Source organism: Coturnix japonica, chromosome 3 (assembly GCF_001577835.2).
Source record: "Coturnix japonica isolate 7356 chromosome 3, Coturnix japonica 2.1, whole genome shotgun sequence".
Taxonomy (NCBI): domain Eukaryota; kingdom Metazoa; phylum Chordata; class Aves; order Galliformes; family Phasianidae; genus Coturnix; species Coturnix japonica.
This window is the reverse complement of record NC_029518.1, coordinates 36516063-36531944: the sequence shown is the minus strand read 5'-3', so window position 1 is coordinate 36531944 and position 15882 is coordinate 36516063. Positions and strand designations below refer to the sequence as shown.

Sequence of the window (15882 nt, the reverse complement as noted above, 5' to 3'; positions counted from 1 at the left end):
CTAAATGGTTTCAGGAGTTAAACTTGGTCCAAATGGAGCATCTGAAGTTTGCAGTACTGGTGTCAAGTTTTACAAGAACAGAAGAAGGGTTAAAGAAGAGTTGAACGACATTCAGTTCTTAAAATAAGAAGATGAAAATTGAAATGCTAAGCTGACAGTGAAACAATAAGCTTGGAGAAATTAAAAACTTATTCAAGAAGTTACAGTTTCTCACACCTGTAATGTTGGTATGTATGTTCTTCTGTTACATGGGGCTGTTTCTTTTTAACATCAAATCATTGAGGTGATTTCAGTTGGCCATACTACATACCTGCAGGATCATGTTCTCAGTAAAATATGGTAGCTTTAGTCTGCTTTCGTAACCGGACACATTAATAAAAACTATAATGACTGCAATTTAGCTAACAACTGTTGAGAAACATTTATGCACTTAATGTTTCTCTGGACTGTGAGTGTGATATTAATTAAAGTATGGAAGTGTGTGTTCAACCAGCAAACAGTTGTTCTGGAGACATATGCTGATGCGTGAAACCAGTATTGACTGAATAACTGATTCATTAGAGGTAAGGGAGAGCAGGGACCATTTATTATTTGCCTCCTATCTGCAGTCAAGTAGCAGAATGAGGGAGAAAAGGAGATATCTTTGCGTGTTTCCTATCTGTGCTTTCTCATGCCTCTTACTGTGATAAGCTGTTTCTCCATAAGCTGAAGCCATTGTGTTTTGTTTTTTTCCTCCCAGTAAAAGTCTGTGCAGTGAAGGAGTTGATGCCAAGTCATCTCTTGCTTAAAAACACCCTATCACCGTGATGGATTATGTTTTCATGTTCTTATCTTTGCTTACTGCCAGTTGTTTGGATGGGCCTCTGTTCTTTCCCTAGCACTGCTCCCAGTGCTTGACTGTACTTTCTTCTTCATTAACAGGCATTCATTGGGTTGCTTAGCTTAAGCGTGCTTTTTTGGAGCAGTGCTCCAAAACTCTGGGTTATTCCCTCTGTTTAGGCAGGGGAGAGTCAGGCTGGACGTTAGGAAGTATTACTTCTCAGAAAGGGTGGTCAGGCACTGGAATGGGCTGCCCAGGGAGGTGGTGGAGTCACCGACCCTGGGGGTGTTCAAGGAGCGACTGGATGTTGTGTTGAGGGACATGGTTTAGTGGGAGCTATTGGTAATAGGTGAATGGTTGGGCTAGATGATCTTTTAGGTCTTTTCCAACCTTGGTGATTTTATGATTCTTGACTGTGGTAGCAAAGCAGGTACCAGCATTTTGACACGCATCCCATCCACACAAGACAGCATATTCAGTAATAACTAACAGAGGACCAATGTTGGATTTGTTGGCAAGGTTTTAAGAATTTATTTAGAAATTGTAAAATGGCATAAACTCATACGTCAGGTTTTTGTTTGTTTCCAAAAGAGTAACAATAATACACAAAGTTGTAGTCAGACCAAAAGACAAAAAAGCAGTTTGTTCCCAATTCAAAAAATACAAACTTTGCCAAGGCTACAAAATTATAAAAAGTTTATCTTTTCCTCTCGACCTGGTGACAGACACATACAGTGTCACATACAGCAGAGATGTATATTTCACCAGCTCCAAATTCATATCAGCTGTGGGAAATGATGCTGAAGAAAAGAACATTGTGGCTAAGAAGAAAACAAAAACAACTTCTCGTCTTTCGCTTAACCAGAAGTGAACACCGTTATCTTAATCCTTTGCACGTTTAATTTTTGGTTGCCAACATTTAAATTAGTGTTACTCATGCTTCATATCACAATCAGAAATAACAGCAGTTCTACCTCATGCATTTATTGTAATATTCATCACATAATATCTTCTCACCATGCTACCTAGAAAGGTCGGTGTTTTTATTGACAACATTTAAGGAAGGTGGTATCAGCAATCATGATGGAAGGATGCAATCTGGATCCGTAAATACTTGTGTCTACTGATTTAAGGAAAAATAATAGAAATCTTCAAATTAGGGGGGGACAGAAGTGATATTCTGCTTGTATTTGCTTCCGATAACAAATACAACAGAAGGAAGATCGCTTGACAGAAGGGTAACATGGTGCTTAGTACCTATTGCAGTCAATGCACATCTGTCCCCTGTATTGTGCAAAGCTGCAGAAGCCCCACACATTTAGTTTGTGTGGCTTGCATATGGGCTTCTGCACATCAGAAGACTGAGTGCATCTTATCCACGATGAGTTTGTGCTTCAAGCTGCCACTCCGGCCATCTGCATGAGTGCCACGTTCAGTAGTACCAGATAATCACCAGAAATGTTGTCAGTAAAAACCACAAGCAGCTCGCTTCAAAGAAAAGGGGAAAATAAAAGAAACCAACCCAAAATGAAAAGTTACTATGATCATTTTCCATCTTTGTTCGGTAATTGTTGGTGACCGGTGCCATTTGCGTTTGTGATGCGTTTGATTTGTTGCAATGACCTGTTGGTGGACTTGTAACTGTAATGTCCCTTGCAAAGCTGAGCTAGCCAAGATACTTGGGTTTTCATATTATTTTGCCTGGCTTGAAGGTTAATTGTTTCCTGTGCTATTTAAGCAGAATGCTACAAAGCTGGTAAAGCCTGAGATTAGGTTTAACAACTCTATTTCCTTGTCATTCCCTTTGTGAACAAAAGGTGCATTTGATGGCTGCAGAAAGCTGCTGTTAGCAGGTTGCTGTGCTCTTCATCCCTTCTAACAGGGACAGGTTGGCTTATATATGGTCCAGAATGCACCACCTCATTGGCAATCACAGACAGTGTTTTCCATGTGGTGGTAGTGGCAGATTAGCCGTGACCTTCTCATCCTTACTGTAAGTATTATCATGTAAGAAAGGAGAAAAAAAACAACTGCATATCACATTTCTTTTTGCTCTAGAACGACTAGGAAAGTAGAGGACTGGGTGCTCTCTGCCATCTTTACTAATTACACTTTGAAGAAAAGAAAAAGTAGAGAACATACTTTTACAGCACTACGACAGAACTCTACCACCAGCCAAGAACAAACTACGGCAACACACTGTAATGGCTTTATTTACAACACGATGGAACGTTATGCATATCATAAATCACAGTTGATACTTTTCCTCTTAAGTTCTCATATATGTAACCTTGTGCTTTTGGTTTTGTTTTTCAATTTAGTCCAATGTATTTTACTGTGTCTCAACTGCACGGCAAGTATGGGACATGACTGACCTTGTTTACCTGTCTTCCTTGTTTTAGAAACTCAAGTGTAGGAATTAGTGTAGCACTGTGCACCTTGGGAGTCTGACAATACCCCTGATAGCACAGTTCTTCTCTTTTGTCCCACTGAACTTAGTAGGGAAATCTGCAGAGGAAAGAGCCGGGATAAAGTTTCACAAAGGGTGATGTTTGGGTTCGCATGGATAGATGAAAACTAAGCATCCCTTGTTGCTCTGCAGGGCGGAAGGTTTGTCTACTGTGTTTATTTAGACAGATGCAGGTGCTCCAAATTGACATATGCAGAAGAGACCATAATGGCAGTTAGTCAGTCTGTACCTCACTTGTACAGGTGTTAGAACAGCAAATGAGCTTCTCTGTGCATCTCTACAGCTCTGAAGTATGTCCCCACCTACTGTCCATATTTGCATTAAAACACAGTAACCTGTATCACTTGCTGCATTCTCCCCAAGGTACAACACTAGGAACAGATACCAAAGCATCTGTGCTAACCAAAACCAAGTACTGCAAACACTTCTAAAACCCATTTAAATGTCTGGCAGTGGTTGAAGAGTAGAAAGGCCTAAATTCACTTGAATTTCCTTCATGGAATTTGGGAGTAAAGACAAAGGTTCAGTCCCAAAACAAACAACGCCTGGTTGCCTTTAATAAGAAAAGTGAGAGTGGAGCATCCTCTGCATTAAAATTATCACAGGATGTTTCCCAGTATAAAAACCTATGTGCAGCCTTTGTACAGTATTCCCACACGCTGCTCTGACTGGCAATACTTGAAGCCATTGCTGTGATTACAGCTCTTGTGTTCACTGGAGACAGGTTTACAATGAGCACGATTGGGAAGAAGTCTGGGGTCCAGGAGTATTTGAGCTGAGGTAGGTTAAAGCAGACCCACTAACATAGAAAATCCTGCACGAGTTCACATGGCATTGAATGAAACTGTAAATTAAAACACAGTTGGTCTCTGCTATTCTTTATGAAATGAAGATGAGTGTAGCAGTTATGTCTAAAAGTTTCCTAATACAACCCGTTTCAGACTGAAGAAAGTCTAGTTGTTGTATAGTTGCTTTCCCACTTAACAGCTAAGGTTATATTTCCCTGTTGTTGGTTTTGTTTCCTATTTCAGTCTTGACATCACTGAAGGCGCACTGCTGTTCTGCAGGGGAGATATGAGCCAGGTACCAGCACTGGTGGCAGGCTGTGAGTCACCTGCAACTACAGCAGGTTGGGTTGCCTATTCCTCCTCACAGTGGCTGCAAGGGGGATGCTGCCAGTGAGGTGCTGGCTGCTGTATTGCAGTGCAACCCCCCAGCACTCTGTGCCACGTGAACAATGTGCCAGGGGCTGAATGTTCACCTGCAGCTGGCTGATCTGATCTGAGAGAGGCCTGAGCTGGTGATTCTGTGGCCATAGCGTAATGCGAGGCAGTAAGCTGCGTTGGTATTAGAATACGCTTTTCCAGGCTTCATACCTACTTGGCTGAGAAAAATATGCATGTGCGTATTTGTATGCTTGGAGAGGAAAATCTGTATAAGCAGCATTAAACAGGATGCAGTACATCATTCGGATGTAAGAGTTGATGCTTTTCATGTTTGATATCACCACAGTTAATGTAGGATTGAAATAACAAAGCCCAGAATGTCATGGGCTTGTACAGGCTGCATCTTGTTCTTATGTATCACGGTATGTACACACAGTTGCATACGGTAACTTGTTTCAGAGGAAAAGAAACACACACGCAAATCAATGTGTTTTCAGACAGCAGCATGCAGGTGGGAGCTCTGTTCTATGCTGGGAACTTCCACGGTGGTCAGATTCATGTTGTCATGGACAGCGTCTGACGCAGCCTGTTGCTTTCATGGGAGATGCAAGACACAGCCAAGTCTTGCAAAGGATTTATGTCCCATTCCAGAAAACTTCTTAAAAATTGATTTAGCATTAAGCTCACCAATCTCTCCTGTTCAAATGCTTCATGAAGATCAAGACATTAATTACACAATCCTAATCTAGTAGAAAATTAAGGCTTTTGATCTCAAAGCTACATTGGAACTACAGCTGCCTAGGACTTAATGGGATCAAGGCTGGAAAGCAGCATTTCTCTATGCGGGACACTTTGCACGTACCATAGCTAAATAAAACTCTTATCAATTAAGTTCAGAAAGATCCCTCTTGCATCATTTTTCAAGAGTAGTGCTGATAATCATTGGATCTTCTCTATGAGTAGTCCCCACAGTCACGGTTAAGTAAGAGACATGAAAATGCATCAGATATCTTTTTCTCTCCACTTTTCATGCCTGAACTCTGCGCATACCATGCTGTAAGCTCAAATATGCACAACTATTACACAACAGCGTTTGGAAACCGTTCTTATACTTGAAGATAAGTGCAAATTCTGTCACTGAATTTGAGGGGAATGTAATTCAGAGCTTACTGTAACCTGGAGCCAGAAGGAATAGTTGAGCATCATTTGAGCCCTTGGATGTAACAGCGAACAGAATCTTGCCTGTGAATTCTTTAACTGAGCATGCAGCTTCCGCTTCAGTTGCCAGAACACATGCTGTCTTCATTAAGGGCTGTCTTCATTAAGGGCTGCAGGCAGCAAAGGAATCCCATTCACCAACTGGTGAACTGTCCCAACAACCATTGTTCCTCAGTCCTAGTCTTGCCTGTGTTTTCTAGCATCCACATCTTCTGAGCACAAATCCAGCCACGAGAGAGAAAATAAACTCATTTAACTTTTCACCTTATAAATATATACATGTGTATGCGTGTGTGAGCACATGTATGCAGTGCAGTGCAGATATGTTCAGGTACCCACCTGCAATCCAATGCCAGTCCTGTGGGTATGCTTGCTATGGCTTGTTAAACTAAAGATGGAGTGGGCTAGCTGTAACCAGCGGAGTGCTCAGTGAGCAACACGGTGTCGAACATTCCACATTAGGGAAGAGAGTGCTTTTATACTGACTTACTGAAATGTGCCAGATCACACTGAGACAGCTTACAGAATCCAGCACAGGGTCAAACAGGAGCGTCATTAGTTGCTGGGCAACTTTGGCTGCTTTACACATTGGGGAACCTCCAGTCCTGTGTGCAGTGTCACCTGTGCAAAGAAGAAATAACACTGACTATCAAAACTAGGTCATCTGCAGCATAAGAGCATCTGTGAAGGCCCAGAATAAGTAAATGACAAGCTGTGGAGCTTCTGATCCAGACTTAAGTCATCAACTATATTTATAGGATGATACTATGGCCAGGGTCACACGACCCCCTTTACCTGAACGGAGTAGGTTGCACTGAACTATGGAAGACTTACCTGAACATTTCGGTTGAGGCTTAGTGCAGGCATGAAAACACCCTCTATGTTTTCAAAAGCCGGAGGCCCTTGCTGCTGCCCATTTATGTAGAAAGTCAGGTTGTGCTTATTTAGATCCAGGAGGACACCGACGGTGGCACCTTTGGAAACTCCTCCTTCAGTCCTAAGGTACAAATGCACACAAAGGGTATTAGTGTAGACAGAGTGCTGCACCGCTGCTGTTCACTCTAGGACATGCAGTCTCAAAAAACAAGGGGAGAATGAAGCAGCATGGCACAATATTTATCCCTGCAGCACTCTGACTGTGACCATGCCACACCTGATACACCACATTCATCAAAGCTTAAAAGGGATGTCATAAAGAGAAATGAGGTCCATCTCTCCTCCAGTTGTAAGCTAAGAGGTGAAAATGGTGTCCAGATCCCTTGGGCTGACAAGAACTGGGCAGGTGAACAGATCAGTCTGCTGCTGAGTGTGCAAGGCAGGACTTCTGGAGGTACAGCTCCTGAGAATGCCCCTGCTCTAGAGCACTGATGATGCACAGCAGGGAATGCAAAAGCAGAACGCTTGTGTCCTTGGCACTCGTTGGAGTCACTCTGCCTGCTAGCACCTAGAGGCTCATCTTGGCAGTCTCTAGGGGGATCCAGTTTTCCAGGGTCCGGGGAGCCCACATAGGTCCATAGGCACAGGTTTTATGGAGGAAGGGAAGCTGGGGCTGGTTAGGGACAAGCACAAGTCTGTGACCAAGCTGCTTCAAGAGCTGGGGCACAGCTATTAACGTTGGTGCTAATTGGCTGTGTCAGGAGCAGCTGCTGAGAGCTACCGCGGTGTCAGAGCTTGCCAGGGCAGACCCAGCCATTACATGCATGAACGATTTGACATTAACGCGCTTTGATTTGGGGGTTAGTCAAATCCAATACTGCTTAAAAGAGCGTTGAGCAAGAAATCTACTACATATGCAGATTGGCCACAGGCACCACTGCTTTGTTAATGTCACAGGGGCTCTGCGATGGATTTACAGCCTGACATAATTTGCTCAGGCTAAATCAGATTTCAAGTCATTTGCATCAGGAAAGGAAGTGATTGTCTTTCGTACCACAGGCTACCCTTGGGCACATGAAATTCACAAGGTAAATGCAGTTTCAACACAAGATTTATCATAAGGGTTGGCATATATCATAAAGGAAAAAAAAAAATACAACTAGAAACATCGTGAAGGGGAAGAAATGTTCAACGTGTCCACTAGGTGTCACAAACAGGTTTCCTTTGGACTAAACGTGGCACTTGCTATCCGTGATAGCGATGGCAATACTGTGCTGTCGTCTCTATTTAAAGCTCTTCAAACAATAACAAAACAGCTGAGAATCGCCACCTACATTCTCAGATATGTAAGGTTTATAACGATGTGGTTCTCAGCTGCCTTAAATTTATTTCTGGTACTATAAGCATTAACCCATTTGTCTTTAAGCTCCTCTCCACAACTGTAAACATATTATTTTCCAACACAAGTTAGGACACTTACCCATCCTCAGGATCTTAGTATTAGGCTGTTTGTATTAAAAGCATTCAATCGTAACATTCATAATGGTTCTGTGGGAAGTGGCAGCACCACAACTCAGAACTATCTACAAATGGGTTATGGTATTTCTTTTTCCTTTGGTAGGGAATAGCTGTGATCGTAGTGCACCATGTTTTATATCATGCATTGTTTTAAAATAGATTTTATGACATCTTTCTAAATGGCATCGATTCTCTTGGGGAAACAGCTTTGCCTTTTTGAGAGGACGATGCCCTTTCCAATATAATAAACTAATTTGCTTCTAGCGAGCTAATTAGCCGTGTGCTACACAGTGACATTGACTGACTTCTCTGCAGCTCACAGAGAACACCATGCTGGACAGGAGCTGCTGCTGGCGAGGTACACAGCCCAGCCTGTGTCAGCACATCCAAGAGCTAAGTCCTTACTGCAGTGCCTTTTTAATGGTCGTCATGCTATGGGCTCCTGACAGCCTGCAGGCTGTGTAAGGGGAAAACACAGCCACTTGCTACAATGCTTCTTCAATGATGATCCATTTGTGAAGACATGTACCATTCTTTCATTACTCCAAGTAAATCCCAATTCTCACACATCTTTTCACACAGCCCAACAAACATTCATCTCTGTGCACAAGGCTCAGTGATGAGAACTTGATGTTGAGATCTCCACAGTTAGTAATGAGACTCTCTTCAAGCAGGGAGCTTAAAGATTAGCTCTAGATTTTGACTTTCCACGTCTTTCGGCATAAAACATAAAACAATCCAGTGTGATTTCAATCACTTTCTTCACGTAACAATGCAGTGGCTAGCTCATTGCATACAGCATGAGATACTCCTGCCTTTGGGAACATTATGAGGAGCAAATACTGCCATGAGAGCCTCTGAGCAATGGGCACACGGCTCTGATGTGAGCTGATTACTTCCAGGAAAAACAAGGTGCCTCACAGAGAGCTATGTCCCTGAGCTGCCTTCTGAACTGGTGTTTGCTCAACCTATTTTCAAAGGTCTCTCTGGGTTTGATAGCATTCATCTGTTCATGTCTTTCTTTCTAGCGCTGCTGAAGACAAGCCCAGACTGTCAGTTTTTAAGGATGTAGGCAGGTCCCACGGTGCATGTGGTGAGTGAAAAGAACAGAAAAGTGCCCTAAACCTGGCAGGTCCCATGACTGGGTCTTTGAAGCTCCCCAGCTGAAGCTAGTAATTTATTTATCACTCTAATTTAATTTTGAGTAGGTTTGAATGGATGAAATGATTATTAAGATACAGCCTCCAATACAGGAGCGTCTGAGAGGCTAAAAGCTGGCAGGAAATTTTCTTCGGGTGGCAACAGTGTGCTCTCATGGCCTTGTCTCCAGTGGGAAAATGACGAGGCAGCAACAACTGTTTTCACAAGACTACCACAGCTAACGAGTTAAAAACTGACCTACTTGACTGTCACAGTTAAAAATATAATGCTTAGACCTAATTTCATTGAAGCGCGTGTGATTCCATGAGACTGCATGCCCTTTGTCAGTGTGTTTCACTTGAAAGGATATTCCATTGGTCTGCCCATTCCTTGGATGTGCCTGCAGAATCTTTGCGCTTTCCCTGGTAAAAACAGGGAAGCTGTTGTCAACATAAAGCGTTCCATTTTCCTGTTGAAGCAGGATGATTGGAAATTCAAAGTATTTCCACAGTTAGTGTTTCTCAGAAGGAAAGATTTTGCTTGTTGGCTCTTGTGTTGCTTGTGGGAAGGCGAACGTCTGTGACCAAATCCATAAAATAGGTTTCTGGGACAGCAGCACACAGAGTGTTTGCCAGCTTTTTTCCAGAAAGCATAAGCTGTTTCGCAGAGCATTAAAATTAACACAGCTTAACATTACTTCCACCCTAAATCAAATCAAATCAAATCAAATCAAGATATTAAAGGAACAGAGAACCTTTGGATGTATTCATTACCGTGATGCTATTTTACTCTACATTTACTCAGGACATGGTTTCTGTATCTACTTAGGATGGGATCTAAGGCCATTGGGGCCAATGAAAATATTCACCTTTACTTCAGATAACTTTGGGTCCAACTACAAAGTTCTTCCACCTGTCTGTAACAAAACAAAACTAAACCTCAAACAAAAATTACACTCACTTAAAATACAAGCATGTTTTAGAGTATGAGTGATTATTCAACAGGAGACATTACAAGCAGCTTTAGGATACCATGAATACTGGTACAAACTTTTCTCTCTAAGAAGATAATAGAAAAATAATAGATAATAAAAAACACTGCAAACCTCCCTTTTAATTATGTGATATAACAGAAACAACATCTGAGCTCAGGAGTATGGAAAACCTGCAGGGACAGTCAGTGGAAAACTAAACCAAAACAGATTCCCAGCCTGCCAAAGACCTGCTGTATATCCTCAGTCACTTGCTTTGTACATCCATCTCCCATCACAGCAAAGTAGGTATACAAATACAGTGCTACCTGAAATACACATGGAATTTAGGATCCTGAATCTCGGTTTTTAGCTGAGATCTTCTCAAGGGTCTCAGTCCCTGTAACACACAGCTGACTTTCAACTAGGGCCTGAGCCTCCTTCTGAGCACAGAGAGTGAGCAGTACATTCCTACAGGAAAAAAACCTGCTAGGAGAGGATAACATACACAGATACAGATTGCTAGGGGAGAAGATGCCATTGCTGTCACCAATGATTTTTAAGAACAGGTGATGCAGACTTCTGTTAGGAATAAAATAACTCTATTTGGCAAGGAGATGGACTATGACTTGCTGAGATCCCTTCCTCAGATGACAAGTGACAAAAGCAATCAGCAAGGAGAGAAACGTGCAGTCAGTGCTTACCGGTTGGTGTGAGAATTGCAGTGCATGAACCAGCTGCGGTTGTTGTCAACGTACATGGCCCACGCCTTGTCGTCCTTGCCTAGCATGATGTCCTTGACAACATTAATCCTGGCAATGCCAAAGGCTGGATCGGGATGGTTGTCGTACCGGTCCACGTGCAGCTCCCAGTAATGCACACCCTTGGAGAAGGCGGCTGTGCCAAGGACAACGCGATCATCGTAACTGCTGCAGGTGGCAGTCTGGTTGTCGTTCGACAGCACGATGTCCCTGTGAGCCGAGGAGGGGTCGAAAGTGAACCATGCCACTGTGTGAGGGAAAAGGAGAGGCAGGATTACAGCAGAATGGGCTGCAACCACCCATCAGCGACTTTACTTTCACTAGGAAGATGAGACTGGGATTTCCTAAGACCCCATCGCACTCTCGAATAGCAAGGATGTTCTTCCTTGTTAAAAAAGGCAGTTATACAAGATTGCTTTGCACTGTGAGCTGCTCAGATTGCCTTTTGGTGAGCGAGAAAGAATGCTTCATGCAATCTGCATAGCCCAGTAATACCTGAAAGTTGCTTTTCAGTCCATTTGCCTTGAAGGTGCTATGAAGTGTAAATTACTCACATGTCTTATGCCATCTGTGCCTGCATATCGGAGTGTAGGTTTCTAAGGGCAGTGACTTTCTGTTCTCACACGGTAACAAAGAAAGTCATTGAGGAAACAAAGGCTTCTTTATAATGTAGAAGCCATTCGCAGCTGTGAATTGGTTCGGGATTGCCTCTAGTGGAAATGGAGGACCAATGTGTCCATGGTGGTTAGGACAGATTTCATCACTTTATCAAAGGGGAGGGGGGGGGAAATCCAACTAGAAAAAGCTCTTAAAGTATAAAAATTTTATACTGGCCTATTTTGGCAACACAGCATAAAAGTGCATGTGAGGACAGCACGTACTTCCCAATTCATTACGGTATCATTACTGAAGATGAACTTGTGTAATGCCCGCATGGATGTCAACTATAATTACAGAGGAACAAGCATAAATTCCCATCTCTGTCTTATCAAACCTTGCTGTGAAATTGAAGCAGTAAGTGAGGAAAAAAATAAATTCCAAATTTTATGGAGACATGGAGACAGAGCAGCATACAAATACTCAGTGCCTAATGGACTCCGTATGCTAAAACAAATTAAAAACTTAATTAGACCCCCAAAAGTAAAATTGCACTTATTTGAAACCTGAAGTATTACCAACAATGGAAAATCCCCAAAGGCCTAAAGAAATGGGCTACCTGACTATTATCATTAGTGGATTTAGGTCTAGGTTTTTTCCCGAGAAATGGCAGGCTCAGTGCAGCCCAAATGCACCACAGCAGCCATCAGAATACACCCACAGCTGTGTGTGATATTGGCACTGACCCTTGACAACATCAGTCATTTGCGTGCAGGTTGGATTCACCATCAAACTCACCATCTGATGTCTGTAGAATAACTGTCTTGCTGTATGGACCAACTCCTGATGAGTTAAAAGCTTTGACTCTTGCATTATAGGTGCTGTTGAAATGAAGGCCATCGATAGTGCAGAGAGTCTCCTTGCCAACGTATACTTCCTAAAAACACACACATACACAAAAACAACTGTTCCTCTGTGCTTCATGATCACATTTGATCACATTAGGACTTGTAAACATAAATCACAGGTAAATAGCTTATAATGGCTTCAGAGAATGCAGAGTGCGTGCTGTTATAACATGAACAGCTACAGAAGTGGAGACAAGAGGAAAGGTCGGCACTGGAGACATTAAGGTGAAGGTAAAGCTAAGAAGGTACAGCAGTAAAGGAAACATACGGAGACAGATGAACTGAAAGTAGCCAGTCTTGTTGCACTCGGATACACAAACCTTCAAGAAAATGGTCAGAAAACTTACACTGAAATGGCATTTCTGAGAAGCCTGTAGTTTATTTTTCTGTGGTAAAGTTTTCTGCTTGGAAAACACAACCCTTGAGCTATAAGGATTGAGACTGTATTGTATCCTTTCAACACAAAATATTAAACAGGCAGCACTGGCAGTTCGAAAACCTTATAAAACCCCACATACAAATGGACCAAGATTCATTCACACCTTGGATATGAAGCCCCTGAAATCTTGTTTATTCACAAGTATTTATTTAGATGTGAATAATACTTGAAATGTTTTATCCAGTCCACTGGAATGTGCCACACATCACCTCTAACAACTCATTCATTATGCCACTTTTACCTACTGACTGTGTCAGCAGCTCCTGAACAAAGGAACCTTTTCACATCTCCAGTGGAAGAGCCCAGCCTCTTCAAACACATGCCAAATGGTTCTTGGACCAAGAAATTGAGACATTCCAGAAACACTGTGTACTTTTCAAAACACTGTACCAACACTGCTGTTTTTTTTTTTCTAATGAGGAGCATCCAAATGAAGTGTCTCTGCTGGCTGTGGATGTAGCAGTCTGGCACAGGGAGGCAACTGAGGGAGGTCAGGCAGGCCAGCAGCAGGCCACTTTCTGCTTTAGTAACCCTCAGGGTTCCAGTGGGAAGTCAGTTTACAGCTCCTGGACAAATCTCATCCCATGTTTTGGCCCAATTTCCCATTTGTGAAGAGAGCAGATGTGCTCTGCTCTGCAGTAATGATTTCAAGGCACTCGCTTCTAGGGATGGCATTGGCTTAGCATGGTCTTGAAGTAACAGAAGCATGAACAGCAGCAGGAAGCCACAGCACTGCAGACCACTGCTTCCAAGAGGATGTGGCTGGCAGAAAGCTGCTTGAATTATTTCTGTGGTTTGTTTTTTTGGAACACAGAGGGAGAGGATGGGAGACAGGAAGTATTCAGCACCCTCAGGCATAAGCAAGCAGTTGTGGAATCACACTGGAGTTCAGGGAGAATGGCACTTGGGATATCCTTCCATACTTACTAATGCCTCTGCAGCATATCTGAGGAACACCTCCCCCAGCCTTGTATCCCTTCCAGAGAAAATATTTAGCAAACCTGTTTTGTTGTTTTTTTACACTGAATACCAATTTAACTCAGAAAAATAGGAAAAACTGAGTTGCATTTCCAGACCAAGAGTCTCATCTGTCGGATGGGGCCGCTATGGACAGGCAAAAAGAAGGACTTCAAAGAAAATCTTTAATATGTGACATGAACCACTTTCAGCTCTTACAAGCTGGTATGTAATTTTCTGTAGGGGGTGTTCTCCAGGAGGGACATGCAGTAGATATGGCAGTGACTTGAAATTCCATCTTTCACATCCATAAGGGCTCTTTGCCAGTACCCCAGAAAAAGTTTCAGCCAAGCTTCCTACCCAGGCTGGGACTCCTAATGAGCAGAAACCACAACCAAGGCTTCCTGCATCTATTTAATGGAAGCAGGGATGCTTTGATAAATTGCATTTTCTCTGGCCCCTCCCCTCCCCCAGACACAAATATATCTATTTCCTGAGGAAAGTTATATACAAAGAAATACAAATAAATGCTGAATGAAATTCTCACTCGGAATTGGCCACCATCTCCATCATCCAGTTCCAGGATATAACCCTCCACTGGGTTGTGGCTCAAAGGTGGCATCCTCCAGGCCAGCGTCACACTGTTGTTTCTGGTGCAACACTTCTCCAGCTGCAGTAGTGGGACGGGTGGCACTGAAACAGGAACTGAGTACAGATTAGTGTAGCTCTGTCCTAGCTCCTCGGGCTGTGCTGGGAGGAGGACCACAACCACTCACTTCTTTCACTTCAAGGGGAGTCAATGTTAGCGGGCTATCATAGGATGGTTTGAGTTGGAAGGGACCTTTGATCTAGTCCAACCCTTTAAGAGAGCCCTTGAAACAAAACCCAGTAAAAAATAAGCAACAAAATGTCATGACTTGGCTAGACAAACCATTTGGTTGAAATAATATGTAAATTAAAACATATTTGGAAATAGTTCCAGTTGCAGTGTTTATTTAATTCTCTAAGTTCAGCTGACAAAAGGAATGTCTATCACAGGAGACTGCTTGTAGCTCTATCCTTTCAGAAATTACAGCTACAACATCACCTACAGACGTGTTCTTTTACAGTCTGGCATAGGAAAAGCACCAAGAGACTGTTGAGAAGCATTTAAAAATAAAAGCAAACAGAACGTAACATTCAGCCGTGTCTCTGTGAGGAATGAGGCCCCCACCACAACTCCACTACCACGCACATCTAAACCCTCACTGTTCACCCTTTGCAGTAAATTACAATGAGAAATTTCCATCTCTTGGTGAGATTTGGCACGTGTCTTGTGCAAAACTGAAATCATACAGGATAAGTGGGATACACATGATGTACAAGCCCTGCCTGTTCTTCTGCCCAAGGCTGAATTTCAGTGCTAGGATCATTTCTTCGGATCTGCATGGCGTCTCCAAGGAAGCTGAGTGCTCTGAGCATTCATTGACTGAGCTCTTATCTATGTCAATTTACTCTTCTTTTATATACTCCACTTGGAGCCTCTAGTTTGTTTTCCTCCTCTGCCTGCACGAGAGCTAAGCCCTTGAGCTGTTCTTTTTGTCCCATTTAACCTCTGAGTATATAAGAAAAAAAAAAGGACTGTTCACGCTTCATGCAACAAACACTGTGGAAATATAGGGGAAATGCCCCTTATTGTGTCAGGAGTCTAACGCTTTACCCCCACATTGTAAAGTGGGGTAAAAAGCCAACTTCCCACTAGTGATAAATAATACAGAAGCTACCCTCTGGCATTAGCCATCACTGCAGAGAACCCGAGTGGTTAGTAACCCAGCAGATCAAGCACAGTCTGTTACAAAGGAGCTCTATAAACCAGCTCTTGAAGGACTTTCTGCAAAAAGAGAAGGAAAAAAATAGCCACAAAAAAAGACCCCCATCTTGTTGCTTTTCCTTGGTGTTCAAGAATGCTTCAGAGGGTACAATAAATAAACATCTGCTTGTTTTTTACACATGAAAAGTTCAGATTTTTCTCTGGAAGGCGCTATGAAGTAACACAAATGTGG

General features: G+C 42.7%; 1 protein-coding gene across 5 annotated transcripts in view; it reads right to left on the bottom strand.

The window, feature by feature from the left end:
* Positions 1–1322: 1322 nt before the first annotated feature.
* The window catches only part of TRIM67 (tripartite motif containing 67), a 33512-nt gene continuing 18952 nt past the window's right edge, over positions 1323–15882 (bottom strand). For 2 of the 5 annotated variants that reach the window (XM_015857937.2, XM_015857938.2), the window contains exons 6-10: positions 14388–14545; positions 12335–12473; positions 10883–11186; positions 6509–6671; positions 1323–6295 (exon numbers count right to left, since the gene is read on the bottom strand). In XM_015857937.2, coding sequence (XP_015713423.1) covers positions 6230–6295; positions 6509–6671; positions 10883–11186; positions 12335–12473; positions 14388–14545 — 830 coding nt within the window. In that variant the 3' untranslated portion in view covers positions 1323–6229. The remainder of the gene's footprint in view (positions 6296–6508; positions 6672–10882; positions 11187–12334; positions 12474–14387; positions 14546–15882) is intronic. The other 3 variants (XM_015857939.2, XM_015857940.2, XR_004306716.1) reach the window with 2 other exon arrangements.